The sequence below is a fragment of the Somniosus microcephalus genome, chromosome 1 (assembly GCF_052327205.1).
Source record: "Somniosus microcephalus isolate GS21.2 chromosome 1, FLI_Smic_1.0, whole genome shotgun sequence".
Classification (NCBI taxonomy): domain Eukaryota; kingdom Metazoa; phylum Chordata; class Chondrichthyes; order Squaliformes; family Somniosidae; genus Somniosus; species Somniosus microcephalus.
This window is the reverse complement of record NC_140987.1, coordinates 392,591,028-392,603,030: the sequence shown is the minus strand read 5'-3', so window position 1 is coordinate 392,603,030 and position 12,003 is coordinate 392,591,028. Positions and strand designations below refer to the sequence as shown.

General features: G+C 43.0%; 1 protein-coding gene across 4 annotated transcripts in view; it reads left to right on the top strand.

Annotated features, from left to right (window-relative positions):
- The window catches only part of LOC147125102 (U3 small nucleolar RNA-associated protein 14 homolog A), a 44,340-nt gene that overhangs the window by 8,604 nt on the left and 23,733 nt on the right, over window positions 1-12,003 (top strand). For 3 of the 4 annotated variants that reach the window (XM_085997342.1, XM_085997333.1, XM_085997356.1), the window contains exons 4-9: window positions 1,974-2,044; window positions 2,534-2,598; window positions 4,763-4,917; window positions 5,619-5,774; window positions 8,491-8,610; window positions 11,404-11,498. In XM_085997342.1, coding sequence (XP_085853468.1) covers window positions 1,974-2,044; window positions 2,534-2,598; window positions 4,763-4,917; window positions 5,619-5,774; window positions 8,491-8,610; window positions 11,404-11,498 — 662 coding nt within the window. The remainder of the gene's footprint in view (window positions 1-1,973; window positions 2,045-2,533; window positions 2,599-4,762; window positions 4,918-5,618; window positions 5,775-8,490; window positions 8,611-11,403; window positions 11,499-12,003) is intronic. The other variant, XM_085997348.1, reaches the window with a different exon arrangement.

Sequence of the window (12,003 nt, the reverse complement as noted above, 5' to 3'; positions counted from 1 at the left end):
GATATAAGGGATCTCGGGACCCACAAAGCCACAAAATGTCTGTAATTAGATTTCTTTAATCTATATTTGTTGAACATCTTGGTGTGCATATATATCAATAATAAAAGAAAACTTTCTCTGCACTGATTGTGCTGTTTCTTTACTGCCTTTAGGATAGAGGTACCCAGGAGTGTGATCATCAGATCTGTATATTTCGATAAAGAAATGTTTGCAAAACACTGAATTGGATGATGCAAAGCTTGGTTTTTAAAAGCTTGAACATTTTAGTACCATTATTCAAGAAGGGTAGTCGGGATAAACCAGGGAATTACAGGCCAGTGAGCCTAACATCAGTGGTAGGGAAATTATCAGAAAAAATTCTGAGGGACGAATTAGTCTCCACTTGGAGAGGCAAGGATTAATCAGGGATAGTCAGCATGGCTTTGTCAGGGGGAGATCATGTCTAACCAATTTGATTGAATTTTTCGAGGGGGTGACTAGGTGTGTGGATGAGGGTAGTGCAGTTGATGTAGTCTACATGGACTTCAGTAAGGCTTTTGACAACGTCCCTATGGGAGACTGGTCAAGAAGGTAAGAGCCCATGGGATCCAGGGCAATTTGGTACATTGGATCCAAAATTGGTTTAGTGGCAGGAGGCAGAGGGTGATGGTCGAAGGTTGTTTTTGTGACTGGAAGCCTGTGACCAGTGGTGTACCGCAGGGATCGGTGCTGGGTCCTTTGCTGTTTGTAGTGTACACTAATGATTTAGATATGAATGTAGGAGGTATGATCAGTAAGTTTGCAGATGACACGAAAATTGGTGGAGTGGTAAATAGCGAGGAGGGAAACCTCAGGCTACAGAATAATAGACGGATTGGTCAGATGGGCACAACAGTGGCAAATGGAATTTAACACTGAAAAGTGTGAGGTGATGCATTTTGGGAGGACTAACAAGGCAAGGGAATACACAATGAATGGTAGGAGCCGAGGAAGGACAGAGGATCACCGGGACCTTGGTGTGCATGTACATAGATCCCTGAAGGCAGCAGGACAGGTAGATAAGGTGGTTAAGAAGGCATATGAGATACTTGCCTTCATTAGCCGAGGCATAGAATATAAGAGCAGGGAGATTATGATGGAGCTATACAAAACGCTAGTTAGGCCACAGCTGGCATGCTGTGTGCAGTTCTGGTTGTAACACTATAGGAAGGATGTGATTACATTGGAGAGGGTGCAGAGGAGATTCACCAGGATGTTACCTGGGCTGGAGCGCTTCAGCTATGAAGAGAGACTGGACAGGCTGGGGTTGTTTTCCTTTGAGCAGAGAAGGCTGAGGGGGGATCTGATTGAGGTGTACAAAATTATGAGGGGCATAGATAGGGTAGATAGAAAGGAACTTTTCCCCTTAGTAGAGGGGTCAATAACCAGGGGGCATAGTTTCAAGGTAAGGAGCAGGAGGTTTAGAGGGGATTTGAGGAAAAACTTTTTCACCCAGAGGGTGGTTGGAATCTGGAACTTGCTGCCTGAAAGGGTGGTAGAGGCAGGAACCTTTACAACATTCAAGAAGCATTTAGATGAGCACTTGAAACACCATAACATACAAGGCTACGGACCAAGTGCTGGAAAATGGGATTAGAATAGATGGGGCTTGATGGCCGGTGCGGACACGATGGGCCTCTTTCTGTGCTGTATGACTCTAGTAGGGCACTGCACCCATGCAAACAATCTAGTGCTGATTTTAGGGGGGCCAAATGTCTTGTCATTTGAAATGCATCTTCTACACCACCAATCATCTTGCTCGAGAGATTTATGCCTGAAAAGAATCATAGATTCCGTAATAGTGATGTTTCCTGGTGGATGAAGACATAGAGAATTAAAATCATTGAAAGACTTGAATCTGCACCTGTAGTATTGGCTCTTCAATCTATTAGAATCTTCCTTTCGTGGTGACACAGACGTTTTAAAAAAACAAAAAAAAATTTTACATTTTGCAGGATGGCAGTGATGATGAGAGGAAGCACCAAAAGCTGCTGGAGGCAATTAGCTCCCTCAGTGACAAGAAAAGGTAACGATATCCAGGGTCCTTACAAGTGACAGTGAGGACTGACATGACCTTTTGTGCGTGCCACTTGGGGCAGTGTTTTTACATTATTGAACAATTAATAATCCTGAGAAGCAACCAGCAATAAATAGTGCAACTGCTTATGTGACTGGGAAGCATTTTGTGAGAGAATCTTAAAATAGGATTGTTAACTCATTGCACACAACTTCAAAATGAATCTTCTGTAGTAGGATTGCAAATTTTTAAAAGTTTATTTTGAAATACAGAGTAAAAGAAATGTTCTGTGTATTTGCATAATTCCATTTCATAATCTTTAGCTTTGGAAATAATTACCTCATAATTCTATATATCCACTTGTAAATTATAATTAATATGCAATCAATTATCTAAATGAATCACTTCTCTGGGCAGTGTCTTCCCAAACTGGGACAAACAATTTCTTACTGTAATAAACAATTACACTATGTTCCTCATTTTCATCTCTGATTCCAGGAAGAAGTTGGCAGAGAGGACAGAGGCCAGCTTGCAGGTGTCAGAGTTCACTGTCAGTTCAGAAGGTACAGTACTCTGGAGAGCTTCTGCACAAATAACCTGTAATGTCAGCATGAATGTGTGTAGCACTGCCCTCAATGTATTATGCATTTACGCTTTTATTTTTCTTTGTCTTTGTCGGTCTCCTTTGTCTCTTTTTTTCCAAATTCTTTCCTTGTCTGTACCCACTGATGTGACAGCTTTCATTTGCATAGACCAATAATAGAAACCTATACAATTTTTTAAATCCTCTTTGTTTTTAAATGGTTTTCTCTTCCCTTAAGGCCCTGCTGTGCATGATCCATTCATTAACTGGGAGGCCAGACAAAAAGCTTGCTCCCCAAGTTTATTTTATAACCAATCCCTGGGACGTGGGTGAGACTGGCCTAAGTTTATCAACCTACTAATCTTTTCCTCCCTCTCTATAAGGATAGGCCTTGCTAGGAAGTCTAGTTAAAGGTAGGAATGTAGAGAATTGTCAGTGTGGACCTGTCACCTTGTACAGATGTGATGACAACACGAGTGTCTGTTTATCCTGACCCGATATTTACTTCCTCTGAGAAGGTTATGCATCCAGATCAGCATCTCTTTACATTTGCCACAAGAAGTAATAACCTTGGAATAGTGTGCCCCATCAGTGTTTTCAAATGGCTGCCTCTCTTAGTGGCTGCCTCTCCAAGAGAATCAACGGTGCCAACTGTTCATTACACTTAGACTTGCCCACAGACTTTCTATGGGCTTTTGCACTGGAACAATCCAAAACAGTGCACTGCCCTCTACGGGGGATTTGGGGCCTGTGTGAATAGGGCAAGCAACTGTGTATCTCCTTAACCAATCAGATTGCAGAATCCTAACTGAGCTACGCAGAGTCTGAACCAGGAAATGTAAGTTAGAATGATTAATTCAATGCTAAATCATGTACAAAATTAAAAAAAAAAAATCTCTTAACAATTAAAATCTGAAGGAATGAGACTCCGCACTTGTAAAAGTTAATTTTCAGTGCCAGAGGCTGTTTGGCAGTAATTAAGACCTATCCCGTTGTTAAAAATTCACTTAAACTGGAATGGACAAGCCCTAACTTTTTCTGGTGTGTTTAGTGATATTTTTACAGCAAAATCCGGGCCATTATTTCTGGATCATGAGATTAATAATACCTCAAAATCTGTTATTTGGGTCTGAAGCCAACGTGCAGACTAAATAGATTGCTGTGATTGCGATTAAAAACAGAAAATGCTGGACATACTCAGCAGATCAGGCAGCATCTGTGGAGAGAGAAACAGAGTTAACGTTTCGGGTCGATGACCTGTGATTGAGATGTTGCTTCAGTTTCTCATTCGCTGTGGAACTGCTATTAAACAGTGTAAATTGTAGACCCCCAGTGGCTCTGTTGAGTAGCTGAGCCACAGGAAAGTCCCAGGTTGGATTCCTACTCTGCCAAGTTAGCTCAGCTGTGGAAGCTGTAAAGGTGCTATGATTGGCCTCAGAGCTCATGGGCCGGGGAGAAAAAATTAGCCACGTTTTTTGAAATTTATTATCTGGACATGAGCGAAGCGTGCAAGGCCACATTTATTACCCATTTCTGGAACCCCGAGAAGGTAGTGGTGTGCCTTCTCCTTGAATCACTGTAGTCTTGTGGAGATGCTGCTCCCATTATAGTGTTAGGTAGAGAATTCCAAGATTTTAACCTAGCAATGATTTCAGACTGACAGTATAAGCCCAAGATGGTGTGTGACTTGGAGATGATATTTTGATGACGTTACTGCTCCTGGTCACTATCCAGCATCGCTTGCTGGAGTGGTATGTGTTTGGACGTTGGGTGAGAAAAAGATAGGGCTCGGGTGTGATTTCTCCACCCCCCCCCCCCCCCCGCGCGTCCTCTCGTGGTGCTCAAGTAGCCTGCTGTCACTTGTCAAGCCTCACAGGTAATACCAGAGTGCACCTGGAGTGCTACTGCACCAAGGAGTCAACACTCGCACAAGAGGGCAAGGGAACAAAATTTGCAATGAAAGAAGGCAGGGGAAAAAATGTCTGCTGTCTATTAGAATAGAATATAAATCTATGAATACAGTGTATGCACGGCATCATATCCATTCTGGCTGGCTGGATGGCAAGTTAGGTTTGTTAATTATTTACTGTTTAACTTTCTGTCACTGAAGATTTTTAATTGAATTAATCAACTCTTTGTTCTAGGTGCTAATGAGAAGATTGAGCTATCAGATTTGCTGGGAACCATCCAACCATCCTCTTCCTCTCCCTCTCTGAACACTGTGAAAAAACAGCTCAAGAAATTTGAGAAGACGAGCAAGACCCTAGATTTACCCCTCAGCAAACAGCAAAGTGAAAAGGTGAATTATTTTTGGGTTCACACAGTGTATAGGATAGGGCTAAGGGTCGTCTTCTGAATTGTGATGAGGTTTGTGCTGTGGTCAGCACTGCTGACCACTCACTGTCAGAAATAAATTAATGTATCACAAAGGAAGAAAACATTAAAATGTTTCAGATAAACTGGCCCAAATAGTATACCAATGATCCTTCTCAAATTTTATGAAACTGAAACCATTTGACTTTTGAGTTATTAATGAAAATATAACAAAAAAATATTGTTGACACCATTCAATTCCCTTTTATGATATATTCCTCATTACTCAGGTCAGCTGCTAGTGTGATATGCTGGTCAGCTCTGTTACTGTACAGGTTGCGCATGTAATGACATTAGATATGTATGATGGGTATAATAAAAATAAAATGCTCTGAATACACTGCATATTCATTGGTATCTGAAAGAACAAAAGAGGGAGAGGGTAACATTTCAGGTTGAAGCCATTTCTCAGAATTGGTAGGTGATAATACTGGCTGCAGTCCATAGAAATTCTAACCCCATCACTCTTACACAACAGTCTTTCATATTAGCAACACACAGTGACTATTGAATACACTATGTACTATGTAAGACTGAAATGGTTGCAGCTTGGTGCCAATTTGCCATTAATAGCTGATTATTTGAACATTTTAAAAGTGGATATTAACGGTTTGCTTCTCACGAAAGATTCAAAGATCATTGGCATATGAGAAAACGTCAAAGGTGGTTACAAAATGGGATCGTACTGTGCTACAGAACCGGAAAGCGGAGCAGCTCATCTTTCCACTAAATGAGGAACCACTTACTGTCAAACCAATGGAGGAAGTAATAGCAGGCTGGAAGGTATGGTGCAGCTCATGCGACATCGAGGCTACTTTTTGGGAAGAGTTGTATTGCTGTGCTTATTATGTCAACAAGTCAGAAGTGAAATTTCCCACAGTCAGCTCTTAATCAAAGGTTGGGTATAGGCGGAATGGCTATCTCCCTTTCCTAAGCCAAAGGCCAGCATTGAGCAATTCCTGTGGCTGGGGACCAAGTATTCATACTTCTGGTGACTTCCTAGTGATGCTGATCCTCATTTAGCAGCTGCAAAAAGTAGAGAACCATTTTGGCAAGTCTTTTGTTCTAAAGGAGTTGCTCGTGTAGGAACATTTGGAGATTGGGAGTAACGGGAATCCTGAGTGCAAAATCCATTTAACCACATGAGCCAACATCAGTGAGACAGTCCTCACTATTCACAAGCACCAAAGGCTCAGTTGAGCTACGTGGGTCTGTGTCAGAACACTTGTCTTCTAGGAGCTATCTGGGAATGGTGCAGGGTGGAGGCACTGCCCCTATAAGACAGTACCTGTCCTTGGGTCAGCATCTTCCTTTACCAATATAGAATCATAGAATAGAATGATACAACATAGAACAAGGCCAAATATGATTCAGACCAGGAGCTCAGCATGCAGGAAATCATTGAGATGAGCCAGTGTCCCCATTTCTCTGTGAAAACTTCTGTCTTATGCATATATTGCAGAGAAAGGATATATATTAGAGCTGAGTAGAAATAAGATTTGTGGCACCCTTGTGCTGACTTAGTTGGTCTCGCCAAGGCTGGAATGTTGCAACTGGTTTCAATGGCCCAGGCCAAAGAGAGGGAAAAATCAGCCAGGATTTAACTTCTAATGGGTTTCCTATGACCTCCCCCACCCCTCCTTGCTGCAAATTGCATGTGTGGATGTTGGGTGAGGACAGGATTGGTCTTGTCTGTGAAGGCCTCTGTGGTAAAATAGCCTGTTGACACTCACTGTCTGGACTTGTATATAAATAATGGCCACGTGAGGAGTCACAAAATGCTACAGCACAGAAACAAACTATTTGTCTGCACTGATGTTTTACTTCAATCCCATACTCCTGCTCACTCTCCCTTTGATAATTATTCGTTTTCAAGCAGCTTTTCAATTCCCTTTTTAAAATAATGTTTTGAATCTTTCAACAACAGTCTTTGGCAAGCAATTACACGTTCTAACTATTCTCTCTGTAAAGACATGTTTTCTAACTTGCCATTAATTCTTTTTATGATCTTATTACTATCTGTGCAAACAAGCTATCATTATTTACCTTATCATAACACTTTATGGGGGAGAAATTCCCCTCGAGGGCCATTTGGGGCGCTAAGTCAAAAATGTTTGAAAAGTTAGCACCAGGCGCTAACCTTTTCAAACATTTGAGAAATTCCTATTTTTTGCTCCAAGAGGGAAGTGGTGCGCTAAATCAAGCACTCCACTTGCCTCTTGGAGCGTAAGAGGCGGGGAATGTCCCGATCCAGGCGATGCGCTCAGCAGCGCCACGTGTGGTGCTGCCACGTTGCAGGGGCTCATCCCTCAATTAAAGGGAAGGGCTCCCCGCTGCAAGCTCTGCATTTTTTTTTGACATCTGCTGAAGTGTGGGAGTGCCGGCAATTTTTATTTCATGTCGGCTGGCCACTGCGCCTTTAAATGGCGCCCCGCGAGCGGCTGGGCGGCCTCAGTGTTCGCGATCCCTGCAGCAGTCGGTAACATCGCCCGGGGCGCGAGGGGGAATTTTTCTACCGGGGCGCTGCGCCTGGAAATGACATCATGATCTCTGGGCGATACCCAGTAGCGGCGCCACTAATCTCCCGCGGAATTTCGCCGAGGGTGGGGGGCAAAAAAACATTTATGCCCCATTAGCACCTCCCACCGAACTGCAAACAAGGGGAATTTTGCCTCGCCCCCCCCCCACCATAATTTTGAGGAACTTCTCGGTGGAGGAGAAAAAATCCCTAACTTCTCACGTCTCTCCATGTCTGTAAACCTTTATCCCATGTAACATCCTGGTGAATTTACCACACCTTTTCCATGGCTTTTATATACTTCCCATAATGGGATGCCCAGAACTGTCCACAATACTCAAACTGCAGCCTAACCAAGATCTTGTACAACTTCAACATTACCTCTTTGCTTTTATATTCCATGCCTCTAGATATAAAACCATGGATTCTGTTTGTCTATTTTCGGGCCTTAGCTACTTGCATGGTCGCCTTTAATGGCTTATGTATGCCAAAGCCTCTCTGCCCTGCTTAAAATCTTAACATTTTTAGAGTTTATTTCCTTTCCCTATTCTTCTATAGTATACTACTTCATATTTCTTTACATTTGAATTGTATTTGCTGATCTGCTTGCTCATCTATTTCTTCCTGTAGTTTTTCATAATCCTTGTCACAATTTGCCATACACCCCATTAGGTGCCATCAGCAAATTTCAATATTATTCCCTCAATTCCGATGTCTGACATATTTATGTATTTAGTGAATAAGATCGACCCTGTGGCACACCATTCACCGCGTCTTTCAAATCTGAGAACTTCATGTTACTTCTACACTTGGCTTTCTGTCCCCTAACCTTCTCTCCATCTATGTGACCACATTTCTTTTAATTCCACTGGTGAGGTGCCATATCTGCTAATGCCTGTGACACTACCTGCCGGAGAGGAGGGGAGATTTTTTAAAATAAACTCTCAAGGTGATTTGCCCTTAATTTTATCTTTTTTCCAGGCACGGACACCTTTGGAACAGGAGATTTTTAACTTGTTGCACAAGAATAAACAGCCGGTGACTGTGCAAATACTGACAGCTACAGAACAGGCTTCCCTCAGAGCTATGAGTCTGGAGGAGGTATGCTTCACACTCAAGCGTGCGCACATGTTCTTATCTAGAAGTTCTATCACTTGCATACAGTTGTTGAATCACTGGATGATGCAGTGGACTAATTAGACACTGGCCTTTCATCTTTGAGAGTGGAGTACAAATCCAGCCAGACAGATAGGACCGTTTCCTCTGTTGGAATGAGCTAGGGCATTCTCATTCCAGTGCCCAGTAGGGTAGGGCCGCATTAGAAAACTAAATTGACTATCGCCGAGAGAGACCAAAATACAGGAAACTTTGGTTTATCTGGCGGTTAACTGCTCGAGCCACCGGCAAAATTCAGGAGTCGGTTCAGTAAGTTTTTTTTCTTTTCGTTGCTTTTTTTTCCACCAGTCAGGCTCTGCAAGGTCTAGCTAAAGCTGTTGCTTAGCTACAGAGACGCTTGCAAGCTACGGCCGACTGTTTAGAAGCAACAGGGTTTGTTGCTAGATACGGAGCTCAAAAGCTTCCATATGTTTTAACATTAGCGCTGGTTTGTCCGGCAGTTTTGATGGGACGGCAACAGCTCGGTCCCGTCAGTGCCGGATATCACAAAGTTTCCTGTAGAAGATAAGTGGAATGGAAAATGTTACACCTGTGCAGTGGGAGGTGATATTTAGCATTTTGGACAGTGTGGAGGGAGCTTTACTCTGCATTGAATATACACCTGATATAGAAATGCGAGAGAGGGAGGATCGGGGTCTGATGATCGCGGTGGGTGAAGAGAAGATCGGGGCCGGCCTCAGCATCATCGTTTGGGGGGTGGGGGAGGGGGTGGTCATTGGAGGCCTCGTGGGGGGGACTCCAATCGCGGGGGGTGGGTTAGGGAGGAACCCTGGATCCAGGAGGTGGGTATAAAGGCATTTACCTCCTGTATGCGGCAGTCCCCGTCTTGCTTTAACTGCTGGGTTTCGAGAATTGTGTGAAACCCATCCACCTGCAGTTAAAAACAGAATGGAGGTTAAAAAAGAGACTTCCAGCCTCATTAAAATATTTAAATTGATATTCCATCCCCTGGGAGTGAGTTGGTCACCCATTCCTGTCCCGCCTCCGTCAAAACCAGAAGTAGGCAGAATCAGGTCGGGAATCCCATTTTTAACCATCCCCATGCTCCAAACCCACCTGTTTTTTAGGTTAAAATTCCCCCCGGTGTCTGAACTAGAAAGTGTTGGAAGTCCTCAGTACTAACATCTCACCTTGAGAAGCCTGAGGATTCACAGAAAAGTATTTTTTTTTTTATTGACTCACCCAGGTGACGCCAACCACATTTTAAATATAAGGTATTTATATCTACACAATTAACAATCTGGTCTCTAGTGTGTGTCCGAAGCATCACATCTCAAAAAAATGTCAGATCTTAAAGGCTTTCCACCTCATGTCTGAAGGGCAAAAAATTGAGTCACTCAAATAATCATTATCTGTTAAGTTAACCAAGCTGATTGGTTCACCAATCCGATATGTAAGATGTTCAAAATCAATGCCATTCACTAGATATATTTCCAAAACTACCATCAAAGAATAACCAGTCCAAAACCCAACACATTCCTCAAAATCTTTACATTTCAAAATTTTAATGTAACCTGAAATCCCCCCCCACCCCCATCCCATTAGTTACAATATTGCAATTTACTTCAATCTAGCTATACTGTCATTTACCTGTACTATGTTCTGTTGTGTATTTTTAGATTTATTGCCCTGGATGTTCTGCTTCTGCTCCCAGCTGACTGCAATTTTCCAGCCATTAAAATTAATGGGTGGAAAATCAGAGTGGTGAGCACAGAAGGGGAATACATTAAAAAGATTGAAAGTTAAGTTTAAAGTTATCAGATTTGAACCAGTTAGTTACACTAGCAAGGGATAGCTTTGAATGTTTGAGTTGTAGGGGTAGAAATAGGACCTTGTTGCGCCCGTCTTATAGACATAAAACTGGCAGAATGACACCCAATTTTGGGGACTAATGTCCTGTGCCCCAAGGACACCTGAAAGACATCCAACCTGAAATTGGGTTGATTGATTCATCAGGCGTCCTATCCGGCCGCCTAACACAAGTGTTAGGCCTCTCATTTACATGTACAGGAAACTCTCTTTTTACCGGCACCTAAATAACCGGAAATCTCTCTTAACCAGCAAAATTCAGGTGTAGGTTCAGGTAAGTTTTACTTCATATTAGTGGGCGTGTAACCAGGGTTCCTGGATCTGTGGCCGTGTAACCGGGGTTCCTGCACCTGTTGCCATGCAACAGGGACGCCTGGATCTGTGGCCGTGTACGAGGCTCTTGTACCTTGGTAAGTATACCTCTCTGATAACCGGCACCACACCGGTCCTGTCGGTGCTGGGTAAAAAAGAGTTTCCTGTATATGGAAGAGTCCTAATGCCTTTTAGGATATCTCGGGAAATTGGTGTGTCGAAAAACTGAGCAGGATTCACCTGGCGTGTGTTTTAGTCATATTTATTTACATTTATATGGCGCCACGAGGTACAGGAGTGCCATTCCTAGCTCCACAGCATTCCTGCTAGCCATGATTGGACCCCCTCCAGCTATCCTTTCCTTGTCCCCCCCCAACCCCTCCGACTCTGCACTCACCTGAGGCCGCTGCAATGAGGCAGCTGATGCAAGATTAATTTATGCAGAAGGATGAGTTGCCTCTGGAGGCCGACAGGTTATTTAGATGAGGCCAAATTTCGGGCCTGCCTTGGGCGTGCATTGCGGCCATCTTTCTGCCTGAAACTGGGCTTCAACGAATTTCTACCCGTAGACTCTAAATATGTTTTGTTTTATTTTAGGCACAAGAACGTCGAGCTGAGCTGCAGAAAGCAAGAGTTCTTCAGTCGTACTATGAAGCTAAAGCAAAAAGAGCAAAGAAAATCAAGAGCAAAAAGTAAGATTTTCAGCTTTAGAATTAGCTTTTTAATTGAGAAAATCTAGGAGGTTCTAGAAAGGCTGGCTGTAGTTAAAGTAGATAAGTCACCAGGACCGGATGGGATGCATCCTAGGATGCTGAGGGAAGTAAAGGTGGAAATTGTGGAGGCTGGCCATAATCTTCCAATCCTCCTTTGCTACAGGGGTGGTGCCAGAGGACTGGAGAATTGCAACTGTTACTTACACCCTTGTTCAAAAAAGGGCGTAAGATAAACCCAGCAACTACTGGCCAGTCAGTTTAACCTCGGTAGTGGGGAAGCTTTTAGAAACGATAATCTGGGACAAAATTAACAGTCACTTGTTCAAGTATGGGTTAATTAAGGAAAGCCAGCACGGATTTGTTAAAGGCAAATCCTGTTTAACCAACTTGATTGAGTTTTTTGATGATGTAACAGAGAGGGTTGATGAGGGCAGTGCGGTTAATGTGGTGTACATGGACTTCCAAAAGGTGTTTGATAAAGTGC